Raw genomic sequence first — 22,095 nt, forward strand, 5'->3', positions numbered from 1 at the left:
ACAGTTTTGTACCTACCATAAATGTAGATGTCCGATAGATATGCAACTGCAGTCATAACATATGGGTTGTCCTGCCTCAGGCAGCCCTCGGTCGGCCGGATTCCAAAGTCTGGGTCCGGCGTCGGCTGGTGTCGCCTCCTCTCAGACGTCAGAACGGCTGGAGTATAAAGGCACCGGCCGACGCCATCTTCTTCAGTGTTTCTTGCCCCAGATGCCAGGTGCCCTCCTAGGAAGGCTAAATTTGATGAATGGATAAACAATTCCAGACATGCACAACAGTAATAAACAGATACACCATAGGAGATACCCCCAGCTAACAGGAATAGGGGAAGTGGACCCATAAAGAAGGTTGCAGAGGGGTAGGAGGGTGGGAAAATCCGACTGCAGTTGCATATCTATCGGACATCTACATTTATGGTAGGTACAAAACTGTACTATGTCCTTCAAGAATGCAACTGCAGTCATAACATATGGGTTGAATACCATAGCCAAGCTGGGGGTGGTTGGAACTAAGAAAGTGATGGTGTAGCTAAAATGTTCTGCAGGACTGCCGAAGCAAAGCCTGCTCGGGATCTGGAGTATAAAGGCAGGTTGTAGTGCTTGGTAAATGTATGCACGGAGCTCCATGTAGCAGCCTCTAGAATGTCCTTAGTAGCCCCTCCTCTTAGGAAAGCTGTGGATGTGGCTATAGCTCTGGTGGAGTGTGGCCTAATATTGGCTGGCACACTTTTTCCATGAAAAGAATAGCAGAATCTGATGCAGTGTCCAATCCATTTGGAAATTGTTTGTTTGGAGATTGCTTTTCCTTGTACCCCAGCAGCATAGGCTACAAGCAGTTGGTCAGACTTTCTGGTGGCCTTAGTTCTGTCCAAGTAGTAGCGTAGTTGCCCGTGTATGTCCAAAGTATGCAGCAGTGCTTCCCCCCTGTTTTGAGGATTGGGGAAGAAAGTAGGCAGGTGAATGGCCTGATTTAGAGACACCCTGGAAATTACTTTTGGCATGAATGAAGGATTGGTTCTTAGAGAGACTCCCTCCTGATGAAAAATGAGAAAAGGAGGTACTGCCATGAGTGCCTGTATCTCAGAGACTCTTCTTGCTGATGTGATTGCCAATAGGAAAACCGCTTTCCATGAGAGAAATTGCATTTCTGAAGTTGCTGCTGGTTCAAAGGGAGGTAGAGTTAATTTTTCCAAGATGAAATTGAGGTCCCATGCAGGTACTGGCGGTTTCCTGGGGGGTTTGATATTCTTTATCCCTCTTAGGAACAGTCTTAGCAAAGGATGCAAAAACACAGGTGGATCACAATTGTATTTTGTTGAGATTGCTGAGGCATGAATCTTTATGGAAGAATATGAGAGACCAGTATGAAACATTTCTGCCAAGTATTCCAATATCTGAGGTATACTCAATACTGTTGTATCCTGACCCCGGTTAGCATTCCAGATGATGAATCTCTTCCACTTGGCTGAACAGGTTTTTTTGGTGGAAGGTCTGCGTGCTTCCAATTAGATCTCTTGAACTTTTTTGGAAAGAGAGATATCGGAAGGAGTTATGGTAACCTCCAGGCTGTCAGATGCAATGTTTTCAGGTTTTGATGAACAGTCCTGTAATTGTGTTGTGTTAGCAGCAGAGGCCATAGTGGCAGAGGCCACGGTTTGGTCAGAGTTATGCTCAACAGCAATGGGTACCAGTGCTGCCTTGGTCAGTCTGGAGCTATCAAAATGCCTGCTGGTTGTTCTGCTTTGATCTTCAGTATCACCTTGGTCAGCAGTGGTAGAGGAGGGAATGCATAAATTGTTAGGGAATTCCAGCTGAAGGAGAGAGCATCCGTTTTCCAGGTTAGAGGATGGTGGGTCCTTGTACAGAACTTTTCCAGGTGATGACTCATGTGAGAAGCAAAGAGATCTATGTCCGGTCTTCCCCATGTCCTTGTTATTTGTGAGAAAATGTGAGGATGCAGCATCCATTCGTGTGGATCCAAGAAATTTCTGCTCAGCTTGTCCGCCAGTGCATTGTCCTTGCCTGGCACAAACTAGGATTGCAGATGTATCTTCAGACTTAGGGATTTTTCCCAGAGAATCATTGTTAGTCTGCAGAGGGGATAAGAATGAGTGCCTCCCTGCTTGTTTATATACCACATAACAGTGGTGTTGTCTGTCCTTATTAGCAAATGTCCTTGTTGAAGTGATTTTTCGAAAGACTCGATTGCATGTATCACTGCCAACATCTCTTTTTGGTTTATGTGCAGATGCCTTTCCCTTGGTGTCCATTGACCTTGAATGCATCTGCCCTCCATGTGCGCCCCCCATCCATGGTCTGAGGTGTCTGTTGTAATCATTTGACCTGCTTGAGGTTTGTGGAAAGACATGCCTTTGTTTAACTGACTTGTTTGAGCCCACCACAAAAATTCTCTTTGTAGACATGGAATGAGTGGGATTACGTCCTCTAGGCTTTGGCTGTGTTGGGACCATAAGCTTTTTAAGTACCATTGCAGCTTTCTCATATGAAGTCTTGCCAAAGGTATCAGAAGAATGCAAGATGCCATGAACCCCAGGGCCTGCAGGATTTTCCTTGCAGTCAGCTGGGAGAGCTTTGCTAGGCCTTTGAAGTACTCTGGTAACTGCTGTTGTTTTTCCTCTGTGAGATGAGCCATTTGTGTTTTTGTGTCCAGTTTGGCTCCTAGAAAAATAATCTGTTGGGATGGCAGAAGTCTTGATTTCTGAATGTTGACTGTGTATCCCAAGGCCTGTAGTAATTGAATGACATAGTCCAAGTTTGCTATCAAAGTTTGTTTGTTGTCTGCTTGTATGAGGCAGTCGTCCAGGTAGGGGTATATTTGAATCCCCTGGAGTCTGCAGTGTGCCACTACTGATGCCAGGCATTTTGTGAACACTCTGGGCGCAGTAGATAAGCCAAACGGCAATGCTGAGAATTGATAAAGCTCTGTCCCTGCAAGAAATCTGAGGTATCTTCTGCAGCTTTGTCTGACTGGGACATGCAGGTATGCCTCCTTGAGGTCCAGAGTGACCAGCCAAGACCCCTTGCCCAGCATGCGAAGGAGTTGCTGCAACGTCAGCATTTTGAACTTTGGCACAATGAGATAAGTATTTAGAGTAGACAAGTCCAGTATAGGCCTCCATTTGTTTTCCTTTCTTGGAACAAGGAACAGTCTTGAATAAAATCCCTGGCCTTGTTCCTGTGGAGGGACCTTTTCTATTGCTTTTATATTTAACAGCTTTGAAACTTGAATGAGTGCCTCTGCACTTTGATGAAGTGGCAGGTTTGGCATGCCTTGTCTTATTGGTAAAGTATGGAAGTGGAATCTGTAACCTTTGTCTATTAAATCCAGAATCCATTTGTCCTTGGTTAAGATATGCCAGTTTTTTGAGAATAAGGATAATTTTCCGCCCAAAGGTGCTTCTCTTTGAACCTTTGTAGGCGGTATGAAAGTCAAGTCATTGTGGTTGTCCTTGTGGTGCAGCTGGACTGCCTGCGCCACTTCTTTGATTTGGTGGTTGCCATTGGCGGCCCCTGTAGGAGCCTCGGTATTGCCCTCTACCTTGAGCACGCCTGTTTTTTCCCCTTTGAAACTTGTCAGTGTCTTGAAAGGACCAATTCTTTGAAGGCCAATTTCTGCTGAATCTGGGTGGCTGAACCTGGAGGAAATCTTTGACTGTCTGTACTGATTTAGCTTTTTCCTCAATGGACTTCAACACATCTTGTGCATTAGCACCAAAAAGCTTCTGTTTTTCCAGAGGTGCATCAAGTAACTTTACTTTAACATGGTCTGGCAGTGGCTGTTCTTTTAACCAAGCATGTCTACGTATAACAGCCCCAGTCATAGCTGCCCTACATGAAGCCTCCAATGCATCATAACCACACTGAAGAAAATGATTGCTAACCTGCTGAGTGTTATGTACTAGGATCCTGCAATGCCTTTCTATCAATAGGCTCAGGAGAGGCTAGCTTTTTCTGCAAATCATCCAGTAAAAAATCCTGGTACTGAAACATATGAAAAAGGCAGTTAAGTGACCTCATGGCCAGGGTGGTAGAGGTATAAACTTTTTTACCCCATCTCTCCAGGGACCTAGCTTCCCTATCTGCTGGCAGTGGATTCTTGGCTGTGGAAGTAGCCACTCCCTTGGGGCCCTGTGAAATAGTTTCTAGATCCACAGAATGGGCCTTAAAGAGATGTTTGTGGGTGTCAGGGACCCTATAATATCTGTCTGGCTTGACAGGAGCAGGAGGGAGAGAATCAGGGTTAGCAGTGGAGTCGGAGAAAACATCATCCAGGACATCCACAACTGGAGGGATAGCTAAAGGTCTGTGCTGGGGAAGCTTGAGGAAGGTACATAGTCTTTTCCTGGAATCAGAGAATTCCTGACCCTGCCATTTAAAATGCTCCCTCACAGAGTGTAGGACTTCACCAAACAAAAAATAGATTCCTCAGCATCAGAGTCCTCATACCCAAGAAGAATCCTTCCAGGCCTATCTGAATGCTCAGAATCCCCAGAGGCTTCATCTGAAGAGAGGTTATCGGCCTGCTCAGGTCTGGGCCTTTTCTCTGCAGGCGGCTGAGAACCTCTGTCTGGATGAGGGTGAGACCCCCTAATAAGAGAAATAAGATCTGCAGCAAGAGACATGATCTGTTTATCAGACGAAGGGGCCTGGGCAGTAGGTTTAGGATGGGCCTTGGCCTGGCTGGCGGCCTTAGCACGTGCAAAGGCCTTGATGGACATGGATACAGGAGGCCTAGCTGCCCCACGTGCAGGAGTAACTTTGTCCACAGGAATGGTGTCGGGCAGATCCAGAACTTCGGTTTCTGGAGGAAAATCAACAACCGGCACCGGTGTAGACTCCGAGACCGAAGGACGTGTTAACGCTGTGTCGTCAGCCTGGAGCGGTTGAATTACCACTTCCAAAGGGACCGAAGCACTCGCGGAGGGTTTAGGAGGAGTATCGGTGGAGGACGCGGGCCGAGGATGTCGGTCCCGGTCCTTTCGTTTTTTGGTAGACTGAGATGTCGGTTGTTCCGACGGCATGATACAAGCGAAAGATTCGCAGAAAAAATCTTCGGCAAATTCTGCCCGGCGCCTGAGAGTGCGCTTATTAAAGCAAGCACAGGCAGCACAGGCCGAGACGTCGTGGTCTTGGCCCAGGCAAGGGAGGCAATAAGAATGGAAGTCCTTATGAGGTATTTGTTTACCACAAGACAAACAATTATTAACTTTCTCAATTTGTTCTGACATCGGCTGAGGCAAGAAAAAATGTTCCCCAACGGGGTACTTAGCTTTTAGATGACTTCGGTACTGAAAACACAGGAGCTGACCGACTGGCACTTGCAAACTGCTTCTGCTTCGGGCACCACGCGGCAAGAAAGACTGAAGAAGATGGCGTCGGCTGATGTCTTTATACTCCAGCCATTCTGACGTCGGAGAGGAGGCGACACCAGCCGACGCCGGACCCAGACTTTGGAATCCAGCCGACCGAGGGCTGCCTGAGGCAGGACAACCCATATGTTATGACTGCAGTTGCATTCTTGAAGGACATCTGAGATAGAACAAAAATGGACAATACAGATGAAAAGTTATGGTGAGTGGATAACTTCTGTACCTAATGACAATTTTAATTAATTCTTCAACAACTGGGATAGAGTCTCCAGCTACCTGAAATTCCTGAAGGACTATTAAGGAAGGATATTCCTGAGCACATTTGAGCCGAAAACTGTTCTTCCCCTCAAGACCAGATCCAATTTGTAATGAGAAATAAAGGTATAAGGATTAGCCCAAGTAGCAGCTGCACATATATTGCCCATGGAAGCCCTAGATAAAAAATACTGATGATGTTGCCATGGACCTAGATAAATGGGCTCTCAAAGGATTTGGTAAGGAATGGCCCAGTTTGTTACAAAGGATATACGATCAGTCAGCCATCTGGCTAAGGTCATCTTTGTGACAGGTTTGCCTAATTTGGAATCCGCAAAGGAGACAAGCAATTGATCTGTTTTTTTTTTTTAATTTTTTTGTTCTATGTAAGTAAAAACATAACTGCCTACCAACAACCAGTAAGTGTAACAAATATTCACTTTTGTTTGTAAAATCTGGAAAGAAAACTGGAAAATTAATAGATTGGTTGACATTTGATTCTGACACCACCTTGGGAAGGAAGGAAAGATTTGTTTATAAAGCTACCCTATCCTTATGAAATACTAAGTAAGGAGGTTTAGAGGACAGTGCTTGAAGTTCTGACAGTCTTCTAGCAGAGGTGATGGCTACGAAAAATATAGTTTTCCAGGTCAAAATTTTTTGTTTGCATTTAACTGCTGGTTTGAAAGGGGAATGAATTAAAGGACAACAATGGGATTCTGTTATTAAATGCTCAACTTCTCTGTCCTTTTTCTCCCCATTTACTGTCCCTGCTATGAATAAACAACAATACAGCATTTAAACTATTTTAAATAGACTGTTTCTCTCCATTAAAACAGTACCTTATTGTACACTGTGGTGGTTTCACTTTCAAAAAACTTTTGTCCCATCCTGGTAAAGCTTGCTGCAGTCTCCAATTCATTGATGTCATCAACACCAATAGTTTTCTGGCCAATTCCTTCTCCAAACTGACATCTCCACAACCTTCCTAAAAATCCACCCATGCTGTGATGTCACAGCTCCCTGGTCCTTTCCCTACCCATACAGAAAGTAAAGGCCAGAACAAGGAAACTGTACATGAGTCAAGTATTCCTGCTGTGGGCTGTCAATCACAGGTGGTAACATCTCAAATTACTCTTAGCACTTCGACAGCTAGGGAAGTTAGGTGTGAAGGGGGATGGTAGTACAATTCAGGCTTCACAAAACACTGCAGTTTAGCCATTCTAAAAAAAAAAAAGCAGCAGTAAAAAGCACTTTGAAAGTCTGTTCTGTGGCATTTGCACTGTTAGTGTTTTAAGTAGTCACTGAATGGCATGAAATGTTACTTAAAATGAACTGACTGAAAGTCAGCAGAGTATGCATGTAAAATCAATGCAGTGACAGGAGCTTTAGGAAGTAGGCATGCGTGGATTTTTTTTTTTTTTATTCAGACAAGCACTGCATTATGGGACAGACTAAATGATCAGAATTATTTCAAGATGCCACACTCAGAAATTACAAATAAAAATATTTAAAAACCTGTAAGTAGTTCCAGAGTGGTGTTAAAATGTAGGAAACACCAAACCATGATGAAATAAACATGTTTTTGAGTCTGTGGATGCGGTTCTCCTCCTTTAAGGCCTGTAGTACCAAATTTTACCCATGGTGGAGTTGGATCCTTATAAGGGGGTCTCAAAAGAACAGTACCTCTCAAAAAGGCCTTATAAAGTTCAGATGAAGCCAAGGAGGAGTTTTTAATCCCAATGTGAAAACCAGAAATGGCGGCTAGTTGCACCCTAATAGACAAGGAGCTGGCTCTTCATTTAAAATTGTTGCTAAAAATTCACGGACACTATGCACTGGTGCTGAAAAAGGGTCGATATGTTTCTGCTGTGCCCAAAAAACAAATCTCTTCCATTTACTTCTGTAAAGTTTCCTTGTGGAAGCTTTGTGGGAAGATAAAAGTATACGATGGACAGGGAATGGGAGAATATGCTGTCTTGCTAGCAATGGAAGTGGAGAAACCATGCAGTCAGTTTTAGGTTTGAAATACTTGGGTAAATCATTCCTGATGGGTGAGACAGAAGGTTTGGAATTGGATCCAGACTCCAAGGAGGGTAGACTAGATAAGGCCAAGGCCAGTAATGGACAATGAGGATGACTTTGTTCTTCAATCAGGATATACTTTCAGTAGACATTTGGGGATTAAGAGAGTTGGGGATAAGCATATAGGAGACAGGGGTGCCAACTGTGTAGAAGAGCATCTCTTGGTGACTCCCCACATGGGGGATTAAGGCAAATAACTTGCTGCATTTGTTGTTTAGAGGCAATGCAAATAGGTCACAGCATGGCTGGCCCAATTGGTGAAAAATCATTTCAGCCACTTCCTTGTTGAGAGACCACTCATGAGGTAGTAGAAAGGACCTGCTCAACTTGTCACACTGGATTTCACCACTATGTGCATTGCTATCAGAAATTGGTTGGAAATGATTGCCCATTGCCAAACTCTGAGAGCTTCTTGACACAAGGGATAAGATCTGTTTCCTCGTCGTTTATTGATGTATCAAACCACAGAAATATTGTCTGTCTGAATCGCAACTGTCTCAAAACTGAGGGAGTCTTGGAAAGACTGCAGTGTTAAGAGCACTGCTCTCATTTCCAGAACATTGATATGCATATTGGCCTCTTCTTGTCATGTGCCTTGGGCCGTTTTTCCCAGGAAATGCCCCCCCCCCCCGGTCACTATGGCCTTGGGTTGAGGAAGAATGAAGGGACGGCCTTGTAGAACCTGATCTGAGCAGATCCACCACCAAAGATATCTTTTGCATGCTTGGGTAATTCTTAACTGAGCGGACATATGCTGATGATGAATGGACCACTGAATTGCTAACATCCACTGAAGACTCCTCATATGAAGTCTTGCTCAGGGAACTAGAGCTATCGCTGCAGACATTGATCTCAAGGCCTGTAGAATCAATCGGGCTGAAACTGAGGAATTCTGATTTAGCTTTCTGACCTGGAATCGGATAGTCTGTACTCTTGGGAACAGGAAGAGAGGCTGTCATGGATACTGTTTTGAAAATTGCTCCTATGAATTCCAATATATGAGATGGTTGTAACTGAGATTTGTTGTAATTTATGGTAATCCCCAGAAGGTAGCTATCTGGAGTACCTGGTCTTGAGCTGTTATCAGTAGATGCCTGGTCTGAGCGGTTATGAACCAGTCATCCAAGTACGGAAACACTCAATCCCTGCAGTCTCAAGTGAGCTGCTACCACTGCCATGCACTTGGCGAACACCCTGGGGGCTGTGGTGTGGCCAAAGGGCAGTGCTCTGAACTGTTAATGACTGGCTAACAGCCAGAAGCATACCTTCTGGATTGTCTGTTCACTTTTATGTGATCGTGCGCATCCTGAAGGTCTATCAAGCACATCCAGTCAACCATGCACAAAAAAGGGAGGATGGACTGAACCATAACCATCTGGAATTTGGTCTGCTGAACTGATCTGTTCAGACTGCTGAGATCCAAAATTGGTCTCCAGTCCCCGGTTTTCTTTGGCACTAAAAGAATCTTGAGTAACTTCTCAAGTGAGCTGCTACCACTGCCATGCACTTGGCGAACACCCTGGGGGCTGTGGTGAGGCCAAAGGGCAAAGCTTTGAACGGTTAATGACTGGCTCCCAGCCAGAAGCGTACCTTCAGGATTGTCTGTTCATTTTTATGTGATCGTACACATCCTGAAGGTCTATCAAGCACATATGGTCATCCTTGCACAAAAAAGGGAGGATGGACTGAACCATGACCATCTGGAATTTGGTCGGCTGAACTGATCTGTTCAGACTGTTGAGATCTAAAATATGTCTCCAGTCCCGTTTTCTTTGGCACTAAAAGAATCTTTAGTAAGTTCCTGATTCTATCTGATCTGGGGGACCTCTTGGATGACTTTTTTCTAGCAGCTTTTCTATTTCTAGTGCTACTACTTTCCTCTGATTGGGGTGGAATATCGGAAAGTTTGCATACAGGTGGAGGCAGTAGAGAAAAGGGAATTGTATAACCTCTGGAAATAATCCTTTGCACCCATGTATCTTTTGTAATGTCTAGACAAGCTCTCTGTTGCAGGGATAGATGACCCCTGACTGCCTCTGGTCTCCTTTCAGGAGTGCCGGTAGGGTTTTGTCAAAGAAGGAATCTCTGGACCCCTGGTTCTGTAGACATCCTCTGCCACATGGTCGGCATATTCCATTCGAGCTCCCCCTCTATCCCTGAAGGAATTATCTCCACATGGATCTTGGAAAGTACCCAGGGACTTTCTGAACCACATTTTCTGACCTTGTTGATTCCTGAAAAAGGTTCTTTGAGGGGTCGAAAATGTACTCCTACTGCAGAGAGGGCCTTTCCATCTTGCTTGCAGCAGGTGTGTGTGTGCCTTTTACCTTAGGGCCAAACAAAGAAATTCCATTAAAACGTGCACTGATGAAGGAAGACTTGAAGGGCACCGCAAAGTCACATAAGCACATCCAGGCATGCCTCCTAATGGAAATGCCTGCACCCGCAACCTTTGCCTTCAGCCACATGCGCAATGAGCCTCATGGATGAATTAGTTACTGACTGTACGGTAGCCAACAGGAAGGCCACAGAAGTCTGAGCCTCAAACGTAATAGTCCGGGCAAGGGATTTGGAGAGTTCGTTAATAAAATCTTTCTGCAATCTAGTGAAGTGTGCCAAATAATTCAGTAATTTGAGTGCAAATGTTGCTGAAGCATAAACATGCTTCCCAAATCTGTCCAACTACTTTGACTCCCTGTTAATTGGTGTCCGGAGTAATCCAGGAGGTTGACGGGCCAGACCCAAAGGATCCAGGAATACAGATTCCTCTTGGAAAGGGTTACTAGTACACCAACCACCCCTCTGTGTAAGGATCTCTAGGATGTCTACAAAAGAGATGTCATTGGGTGGTGATCTTCGGGACCCTTCCCCTTCATCAAAATCGGTATCTTCAGTGACAGACTCCTGACAGGAGTCTAAGTGCCTCCTCTTGCACTTTCTCTTCCTAGGGACTTCTTCGGTGGGGTGCTCCAGAAAAGTATTGGTAGAAATGGTAATACCCCGCTGGGTAGCCTAGTAACTTTGGGTTGGCTGTCCCTGCACAGCAGAGTGATGAATCTCACAGCAAAGAGACATACGGGATCCGGAGGGGAGATTCAAGAGGTGAAGAACTGTCCATCCTGCAGAAGCAAAAACACCAGTCTCTCCACTACCTCGAAAGTGGAATGCACCGGACAGAAGTTAGTTGATGGAACAGAGAAGCAAGCTTCCTGCCATTTGGCTCCCCTTGCCCTGAAGGCAGTCCACAGGAGGCAGAGAATGGAGCAGAGCTATCCAATGCTGAATTTCCAAGGGGCAGAGATGACGCCAATAACTTTGGAGTCAACTCCAACACCTCGGATCTGACAGGGACATTTTGTCTCAGAGTGCCCTCCGATGCACTGTCTCACCTAACAGACATGATTCACCCAGATATTTTAGCCCTAAAGCTGACTGCATGGTTTCTCCAATTCCACTGATACAACCCACGTTCTCCTTCCCTAACCATCACATTCTTTTATCTTTCCATAAAGCTTTCACTAGGAAGATTTACAGAAGTAAATGGAAAAGACTGGTCTTTGGGCACAACAGAAAGACCAATAACCAAAAGGATGCCAGTGAAATGAGAACCAAAAACCAAAAATTCACTGACAGCAGCCAAATAGAGCACAAGCTGAAGTAAAGTTTATTCAAGCCAAAAAACAGAGGTATGTGCTGTGATGAACGCTACACAGTAAAATTGCCGTTTTCGTAAATGGTTTTAACTGCATGTACTTTTTAAAGCATTGTTATTTTGTTTGCCTTTTCCTATTGGAGTCAATTAATTGGTTGTTCAATCATACCTGGTTACATCACAATTGGTTCATTATTTAAGCAAGGTTAAGGCATTCTTGTTTTTGTATCTGACAAGGTTTTACGAAAACGCCAATTTTATTGTGTAGTGTTCATCACAGCACGTACCTCTGTTTTTTGGTTTGAATAAACTTTACTTCGGCTCCTGCTCTATTTGGCTGCTCTCAGTGAATTTTTGTTTTTTTTTCACAACAGAAATACACTGACTCTTTCTTAGCACCAGTACATAAAGTTCTCAAGTTTTTGGCTACAATTTTAATGAAGCGGCTAGGTCCTCAAGTATTAAAATACACCAACTGTTTCTAATTTTCATATAGGACTTAACAATTCCATCACAGCTTCTTCGAAACTTTGCAAGGACTTTATAAAGTCTACCTGTCTTCTCAGACCCCTTTTTAAAGGTCCAACTCCACCATGGGATTTGAATTTAGTTTTACAAGCTTTGACGCCATCTCCATTTGAACTATCAGCAAACTGTGATCTAAAATTTTTAACCTGGAAAACTATCTTTTTGGTAGCTATAACCTCTACTCTAAGAGTCTCTGAACTTCAAGCCTTGTCTTAAGTCTCCCTGATCTAATTTTCCATAGAAATAGGGTAGCATTATGAACCAACTATTCCTTTCTTCCTAAGGTGGTGTCATTATTCAACATCTATCAATCTAGCAATATTCCAGTTTTCTTTCCAAATTTCACAAAGAAAAATACATGTTACATTTGTTGGATGTTCACAGGCAGGTACATTTCTATTTGCATAGAACAAAGAATTTCAGAAAAACAGATCGCCAAGTTTATTTTGTGGAATCAAAACTAGGCAAACCAGTTACAAAAGTAACCTTAGCCAAATGGATAACTGATTGCATTTCCTTTGTCTATAACAAACTGGGTTTGATTTTATCAAAACCTTTGAGAGCTCACTCAACCAGGTCCATGGCAACTTCATCAGTATTTTTATCCAGGTCTTCCATGGACAACATCTGTGCAGCCGTAACTTGAGCTAATCCTTATACCTTTACAACTCATTACAAATTGGATCTGTTCCAAGGGTTAGCGCAGCCTACAGCTCAACAGTGCTCAGGAATATCCCTCCTTAGAATCCTCCTGGGATTCAGGTAGCTGGGGACTGTCCCAAATATTGAGGAATAAATGAAAATAGACATCACATAAAGAAGTTATGCACTCACCATAACATCCGATTTAGGTTGTCCATTTTCATTCTTCCTCAACTCCCCTCCCTCCAACCCCCTACCAGTTGTTTGCGACTTCTGGAAGAATGAGAAGACAATAAAGGAACCAACGTTCTTGCCTTTGAGCTCCAGATATTGTTTTTTCATCCTAGTGCCGTTTCTAAAGTACTATAAAACTATAAGGCTAGCAAACAAGATCTGTGGTATGGTAAGGAACTAGTGTATTGAGTAAAGGAGGAGCTCAAGGTTTTCCCATATCCACGAGCTGTAAAAAGTGGCCGAGTGAAATCCGAACTCAATTGGTGAGGAAGAATGAAAATGGACAACACAGATGGAACGTTATGATGAGTACATAACTTCTTTTTATCGAACAGATGGGTAAAGCCAATCTATAACAAAATAGGAGAGGTTATTTCAAGCATGAAAAGGGAAATTCACTATGCTTAAAATGGCCTGCAACTGCAGCTAGTCTAGTACTTGCGTATGAACCTATCAAATCATATCTAGAGTGATCTGTACAGTACTTCACTGAGTTCAGTCTGTGGGTCCCTAGTTATCTGTCTGAAGAGAACACGCTCCTTGACAAACATGTAGACTCCACTACAGCTGCCATTATGTTAGAACACAGGAATACTACTAAGACGACCACTTGGACTATAAGATGCCTAGCCATATGCACCTTTAAGCAGACAAACTGAAGCAAAGGCATGAAAAGTGCAAAACCTCAGTATAGAGGGAGTGCTGTCTTTACATTTAAACCAAGTCTCAATAGCTATGCAAACATGGATGTTTTCCAAATGCAAAAGTACCTCAAGATCAGGCAATTTATTGTTTAGACCTCTGGTATTGAGAAGGGTGCTTTAATGTGATCTGTTTTCAGGACTGATACGCCAAGTTATGTTGTAATGGTCCTCAAATGGACTCCTAAAAAGGCACTGGGGCAGCAAAGTCTTTAGCTAGTATGTGGAATCCTTGGGATGATAGCTGCAGGCCATTCTTAGCAAAGCAAGCTGGACTGTTTAGCATTTCATCCCATGCTGATACATACTGGATTCCACTAATGACACATAACGTATGTCATATGGAATGACAGACTTTACTGAATCCAATTATCATTTCTTTCTATCTAGGCATCATTTCAGGTGAAGGAAAGACTTACTCAGGACTAGTGTCTTACATGCATTTTAAGCATGCATGCAAAGTTCTGACGCATCTCTCTGCATATTCTTGAATATATTACTTCAAGTCATACAGCCCCACATGTACCATTACCATGTGTTTGTATCCAAATAAAATCTTAATTGTCTGTGCACACATAGATATTGTAGTTTATAGCCTCCTCTATTTGAATACTAAAGTAAGAAAAACAGAAGATTTATAAGATTTACTGAGGGTGGTATGAAATGCGACCTTTGTCATAAAGGTTAGATTAGTTCTGATAATAACTGACTTTATGAAAAATTATGTAAAGAGGCACACAAAATGAAATAAACGTCTTCCACAAAAGTTATTTAAGGTTTGTCCTTTACCAACAGTTAAAAGGACGCAATGAAGAAAAAAAAAAAAAAAACGATAATTAAAGCCCCGTGAAGGTGAAAGGAGGTATTACCAAGAAAACTTTCCTCAAAAAGGATTTACAAACACAGCCAGAGAAATGCGACTGAATCCTTGAGGAAAGGCTGAAACAGCTGCAAGATGAACTTTTACTGTTGAAAAACTGCAATCTTTATCAAAAACCACAGCCAGTAAAATAAAATGTAGGGATTGGAGCACTGAAGGGGTCTAGTCCTTGCTCTTCAGCTCACAAGGAGAATTTGTGACATTTTTCCTTGGTACAGTTTTTTAGAAAAAGGTTTCTGTGTTGTCACTAAGATTTGGATCACACTTGCTGGGTATGCCCCTGGCTATTGCTGGAAGTGGAGAAACCAAGCAGTTAGTTTGAAGGTCTTAATGCCTTGAAAAGCTTGCCAGACAGATCGGATGGGACCCTAGGGGAGGATCGAGAAGGAAGGGTCTCCTTTAACATAAGGCCACAAAACTGGATTTGGCTTTCTGGATGAACTTCATAAGGAGCAACTGGAAAATTGTGCAGAGGAGACCTGGTGGCCACTAATGGACAAGACAGTCTGTGGGTGTCCTCCTTTGTTGAGGGAGAGAAAGGAATTTACTGAGATTACAGGAAATCTTTCCTAAACAAAGGAAAAACATCTTCACCAAAGACATGTTTAGGGGGCACTCATGAGGCATCAGGAGACATCTGTTCATTGTGTCTGCTAGAGAGTTGGCTTGTCTCAGGATGTGCACTGCGAATTGATACCCCAATCCCATACTCCCATTAATTCCTATCTGAAGGGGTAGAATCTGATTTCTCCTTGTTTGTTACTATACCACACAGCAGTCATGTTGTCAAACTGTATGGCAACTCTTCTTTGGAAGGAGATCATGAAAGCCTAAAATTAACACCCTCATTTTCAAGATATTGATGCACAAACTGGCATGCTTCTGTGTCTACATCCCTTGAACCATCCGTACCAGATGTATAATCCACCAATACCAAAGGCAGAAGTGTCCAAGGTGCCCATGACTGTTGGAAATGGAGGAAGAAAAGAATATCCTAATGTCAGGTTTAGAATATAAAGACACACTGAAGACGGCTGGGGCAAGCTTTTGCATTTCATACCTGGAGAGTCATGAAGTAAGGCAGATGGGGTCACTACACTCTCAATGTCCACTGTAACATATGTGTGGTAACTGGCAAAGGATAACAGAAACATAACTGCTGTCATTAGGCCTAAAGCTTGTAAAACAAATGCTGCTGAGGGTATCTGTTTCTGTAACAAAAGTCTGATTGCAGCTAGGATTAGAAGTATTCTGTCTGGTGGAAGACTCTAATCTCAATCTGTTGTCCACGTGGCAGCTGACAAATATTAGGGTCTGCCATGCATCTGGGGGCAATGGTGAGACTAAAGGATAGGGTTCTGAACTGGTACCAATTGCTTTACACCAAAAGAAAAGGAAGCTTCAGGACACCTTTGCTATTCTTCTGTGTAGATGGGTATCTTGCAGCTCCAAAGAGCACATCCAATCTCCTTCCTGAAAACATGGAAGATCTGATTGCACAGTGACTATCTGGAATGATATTTTTCATATGCACAAGTTTAAGCAATCGAGAGCCAGCATCTGCCTGAAGTCCTAAGCCTTTTTCAGAACCAAAAATAATCTGGAGTAAACACTGATTCCTATCTCTTTTGGTGGACCTCCTGAGTAGCTCTTTTTTTTTATAAGAGCTTTGCAACCTTTTGCACTGTCGCTCCCTTTTTGTCAGGGTTGGGTGTCTGTTGGAAGACGAGTAGGAAACCCTAGGATTTCTAAAAAGGGTATGAAGTCATCTCTGGATATAATCTACCTGATCCATTTGTCTGGTGCGATGGCCAGCTCCACATATAGATGCACAGAGATACTACCCCTAACCATCTCCAAAGGTGGCTAGCCAGGCAAGTCCTTTGGGGGTTCTTTACCATTTTCCTACCCCTTACCTGCAGAAAGAATGGTTTTTCAAGCACTTTCTGATTCCTGGCAAAGAATCTTTCTGTAGTAGTAAATGTTACTCCTACAGTCATTAGTGTTTGGCCTGCTTGTTCACTCTTCTGCAAGCTGTGCTTCACCTTGGGTCCCAGTACAGAAGACATATACTGGATGCTGGTGAAGGATGGCATGAAGTGTTCCACAAATCCAGTGAGCCTCTGCCAGGCCTTCCTCCCCATGGAGATGCCTGACCGTACAGCTCTTACAATTCTACCCACCACATTCTGCATAAGCCTCATCAACAGCACTACAATGGCATTCAATATTGACACCTGTGACTCCACTTGCTTGCATCCAACACAGAGTGGTAACTTTTTCATTTCAGGGTCTCTAGCATTTTGTCTGCTAGATCTCACTGAAACTAGGTTATATGACTGAAGCAGTTGAGAACTCAGATATAGAAAGTACTCAATCTATACACTAGCATTTCTAAATGATACATTGCTCTAGATTCTTTATCTGGAGGGTGAATCACTTGGACTTCCTCTGAAGCATCTCTTTTTTGACAGCTGACACAAAAACGGAGTGAAAGTGAAGTTGTGTAAGTAAACTTACCATAACAGCAGATGTTTGAATGATCACTGCTGCAGTAGACTTGGCTATATGGGTATATCCTGCATAGGTTACAGCTGGCCAGCTTCAAAAGCTTCATGGCACCATCCATGCACCTGAACTGTCAGGCAACTTGAGAGGAGATGACTGAAAGACGAGTTTGGGTGCAACGCCTTTCAGAGCTCTACTGCCACAGAACAGTACACTCTCCTCAGAGGCTTTTAAGGGTCGATTGTTGGCTTGTGCTGTTCCATTTCTAGCCAGATAACGGGACTTCCATTTTGTGTTGCTGTTTTATCACTTTCCTTTTTATGAAAGTTATTTTAAAGCTAGGAGTGTTGTGTTTTATCTGACTGCAACAAGACTGTAATGTACTTTTAAAATGAGCACTTAGTTTTCCTATCAGTTTAAAACTGGTGTAAATTAACTGAAAATATATTTTTTAACTTCTGTAGACTGTTAGTATTTACTGCCATTATCTTCCCATGGAAAGATGCCCCATTTTTGGTTTGACCATGAAACAGATTACCAGTCCCATGGTTGATCCTTCTTCCAGCCACAAAAAGAAAGAATTAAGCAAACAGCCTTTTGCTGTACCTTAGACACACTAAATGGTTCAGGGATAAAAGATGAGTGACCACCTACATCCACTATGAACCAGGGGTTAGTCACTTCCTCCTGTGGCTGTTGGGGTCCCCCCCTCAGTGGGCAAGTAAAAGCAAAATCTGAGGAATCTGTGGTGACTCACTGCTTTGAAGCAGGAAGGGAGAAGGGGAGACCTTGATTTAGGGATATCCACTGTTTCCACCAAGAATTTCTCTTCACACAAAGAAAAGTTAATCGGTGCTGGGACCAAAGAGACTTCAGATACCATTATATATTTTTTTCATCTGGAGCCTTGCCAGAGGCATCATGAGAATAATAGATGCCAGGAGACCCAGAATTGCAGTAACCGAAGTCAAAGTGAACAAAAACCCTGAAGAAGATCTTAACATAAAACCATTTTTTCCTGAGGAAGAAAAGCTCTTTTTACTGAGGTATCAAGCAGATACTCCAGGAACACAATCCTGTGTGATGGAGTCAAAAAAGACTTTTGACTGTTCCCTTGCAATCCCAGCCTGCACAGCAGAGCTCTCTTCCGAGTGAGGGATTCGTGACACTTTGAAAAAGACTCTGAAAACTAAGTTGACTAAATGTGGAGACACTAAAGCCTATAATGGTTTATAACAGGAGCTAGACACTTTGTGAACACTCTTGGTGAGGCAGATAGCCCAAAGGGTAAGGCAGATGACCGATAAGGAGATCCAGACAAAAACCTTAAGAAACGTCTGAAGACTGGATGTACAGGAAAGGGATAAGCATTTTTTTAAATCTAGGAGGTTACCAAAAAAACTTGAATGAGGGATAAGGGATAACATGTGAAGAACAAGCATTTTGAACATGGGCACCATCACAAACTAGTTTATGAAAGAAAGGTCCAAAATGGTCTCCAGGCATTTTCTTTCTTTAGTACCAGAAACCTTCTTGAATAAAAACCTCTTCCCAACTGAGATGGAGAACTGTTTATTACTTCCTGAAAAATTATATGCTGTAGGACAGGAGGCAACAGAGAGATTAGGTCTGCTGGATCTAGAATAATCCCCTAGAAAGGATGGATTTCTTCCCACTACCAACAGTGACCCCTGATGAATCAGTATCAGAAACCTTTTGAAATAATCTGCTGCTAAGAGAAAAATTGAGATTCAGAGTTTCTGGAAGGGATAAGGGGCTGCCAGGGTGGGAGGGGGTGACAAAGTCCCTTTACTTACATAATTATTCTGACTTGTTTGAATGTCCTTTGTTGTGGGGGGGGGGTTCTTTTTGGAACCTGCCTACCATTTTTTTTAAACATCTGCTTGCCAAAATTTTGCTGAGACTGTTTGTTTTGTTCCTTCCTAAACTGATAGAAAATCCCCTAGAAAATTCTGAGGAGGAGGAGGATCGAAAAAAAAAATCTAAGAAAATCCCTGTATCATCTTACCCTCACCTCAATCACATTTTTTTTTTTTTTTGATAATCTGTAGCAGGTCCAATAACTAAATCTCTATCCAATGAAGAATTGAAAATCTCATTCTCTACAACTTCTGGGAGGTTCTGAGAATGTATCCAGGCAACACAGTACCGGTGGCAACAACCCTGAATGTAGAATCTACAGTCATACACATACACTTTAAACAATGGGTAGTAACCTGAGAAACTGAAAAGAGTTAAACCACCCAAAGCAGATTTTTCCTCACATGAAGGAACTGCATCTAAAACACTACTCATACTTTCACAATTAGTCAGAATAAGCCAACATATGAACATAGCAATTCAAAAATTCAAAAATTCAAAAATTAAAGTTGCAGAAGCACACGACCTTCCCCCCAAATGTATCATTTGTTTTACAATCACTGTCAGGAGAAAGATAAGAATAAAAAAAAATACTTGGAAACAACTAAATTAACTAAACCTACAGCTGCTGGGTCAGGTCTGGGATGAGTTTATAGAGAGCAGGTCTCCTGAAAATGAAGGGGGCCTAGATAGCACACACATAAGTGTGCATCCGAAATGATATCCTGTGCCCACATTTCTGGCACCTCTTGAACCCAGAAGGGGCTTTAGATTTATCAGACATGTCTTGCTCCACGAAAAAAAAAAATGGCAAGCAGGCCACAAACTCACACATACACACAAGCACTGAAAAAGCAGAAGAGAAACTACTGTAAAACTACTATTTTTTTTTTTTTTTATGACCGTCTAGAATAAAAACATATTACAGAGAAAAAAGAAGAGAGAGAGAAAAGTACACGAAAAGTGCAGAAGAGGCTCAAAACTGTATATGACAAGGTAAGGGTGAAACAGACTACTGAACAGTCGGAAAAAAAGAAGAAAACAAACTTAGCTTGCTCAAGAGTAGGCAACCAAGTCTGACACAAAACGCAGCAAACAAGATCTGACATTTCAGAGAAAGGAGCACTTGGGTAAGGATTAGGCTCGAGAGTTTTTGGCTTCTGCGAGCTGTAGTAATGGCAGAGTCAGTTCAGATGCTCAGAAACATACTCATATGTCGAGGATAAAATGAAAATTGACAACGTTAAGATCAAAGAGTAGAGAACACCGGCAACCTATAAAGGAGATTATATAGGAATGAGAAAAAGTATTGATTCGCACAGAGTAGCCTGAAAGTGACTACCAAATTATATTAAAACTAATTTTATATATATTTTAAGAACTTAGGCATTTATGGGGATGACTGCTGTGGTATATTAACGGGACAGAAGACCATTACTGCCCATGCATGAAATATTTGTATGTAGCATGCAAGCGCTTTATAGCTTTCAAAGTTGTAAAGCACTCAGACTTTATTCTTCTCTGTAACTGGTAAATGGAGTAATTAAAGCTTCATATTCTACAAAAAAAATAAAGTCTCTCTGATTTTAACCAAGTAGATAAAGGCCCTCAAAATGGAAGTCAGAAGTTACCTCTCGAGTTCCACTTCTCTCCACTCTCAACAGAATTTCTTGACATCTATTTCTTGAACATACAACCACGTGCATATGATCAGAGACCTAATCATAACTGTGTACATTATGAATAAGAGAGAAAAATGGGGAGAAATAATATATGCCCATACTTTGACGGTAGACATGGGCCACCAGGTATGAGTATCACAACTACATAACCTTGTGACTGGGTTATCCTTTGAAGCTTTAACACTGTTAGTAGAAGGTAGCAAACTTGCCTTTGGTGCACAAGGCTGCTGTAGGCTCTGCTCCAACACCAAGGACATGGAGTGCTGATATAGCAGTGCTCCCTTTAAGGGAGATGAGGGTGCTGCACTCCCGAGTGTATCCTCTTATGGATGAGATGTCTAGTAACTATGAGCCTGTTGCTGGTTTGACAGCCATTTCCTACTGCAATATTACCAGCTTACCAATTTGCGGTTGGGCTTTGGCATAGTGCAGGGTTTGATTCTTAAATGGGATAACTGGCTAGGCTTAAAATGACTCACAAGAACAGTTAGCCTACTACTGACCTATGAACCTAAGTGAATCAAATAGTTTTACAGACAGATGTTATACCATAAGAAAAGATATTTGGTGGAGCTAGAAAGCATCACCTATATGGCCAAAGAAACTCAACCTGTCAAATTAAATAGCAGCATTTCAGTAAAAAAATAGAAATACAATAAAGACCCATCCTTCCACAACACACAATCTATACCACAAATTATTTATGATTTTATATATAACGTGCATAATAAACCTCCTCCCGAGCACATCAATGAATTATAAAAGGAATACAAAATCTTAAACAAACAGTATATCATCACAGAGTACCTACCGATGTTCTGCGGGGATTTCATGCCCAGTTCTATATATATGGGATAGTAAAGCTGTCCTGCTTGCATATGGGCATCCACAAGTACACTGGAAGGTCTTGCCACAATCTTCTGAATGTCGTTTCAAGTCCCATTCCGTGCCATAAGAGTTGCTGCATTTTTCACATTTATGTTTCTTTTCTGCGTGCATTTTCATAAAGTGCTGGAAGGAAAAAGTAATTTATTCATTTGTTGATGGCCCCACTCAACAATACTCTTTCACAGGGGGAGGTCTGGGAAAAATAAGCCCCAATTAGCAATACTTTATCACACATGGAATAGACAGACTACAAAAGTACAAACATGCTGAATGCTCTGACTAAAGTAGCAGTCTTAACGCAAAGTTAACAAAGTAACAAAAAGCAGTAGTCAGCACAGTAGCAGTCAATATGCAGGGTAACTTCACACACTTAAATCTGTGATACAAGTTAAAAGTAACGAGACTGTAAATATATGACAAATAACTTGACAGACTAAAGGACAGTTATAAAGGTTCTTAGGAATAAAGAATTAACAGGCAGAAATTTGCTCTGTGGAAAAGAAGGGAAAAGGTCCCAAATGTAATCCAGATGAACAAGGATGGATCAGAGACCCAGAAGCTAGAAAAGACTATCAGAAATAAGGAAGAGAGAACTGCTAGCACCAGCTCACTTACCCTAAGGGGAGGGGAAGCAGCTTGGTCCAGTGCACTGCAGACTCCTAAGCTTAGAAACGTAGCAGGCAGCACAGAAGATTGTGAATGCACATGCCTCAACAACAACTTTGCATGCTCATGAGTGGGAATGAGCACCTGTCAGGCTGCAGTACTG

At 42.4% G+C, this 22,095-nt stretch overlaps 1 protein-coding gene across 1 annotated transcript in view; it reads right to left on the reverse strand.

Moving 5' to 3' along the window:
- Positions 1-22,095, reverse strand: part of ATMIN (ATM interactor) — a 290,294-nt gene that overhangs the window by 114,781 nt on the left and 153,418 nt on the right. Inside the window, exon 3 of the mRNA XM_044081799.1 lies at positions 21,250-21,449. Within this exon, the coding sequence (XP_043937734.1) occupies positions 21,250-21,449 (200 nt within the window). The remainder of the gene's footprint in view (positions 1-21,249; positions 21,450-22,095) is intronic.

This window comes from Protopterus annectens, chromosome 8.part1 (genome assembly GCF_019279795.1).
Source record: "Protopterus annectens isolate FY-2018-M chromosome 8.part1, PAN1.0, whole genome shotgun sequence".
Classification (NCBI taxonomy): Eukaryota; Metazoa; Chordata; order Ceratodontiformes; family Protopteridae; genus Protopterus; species Protopterus annectens.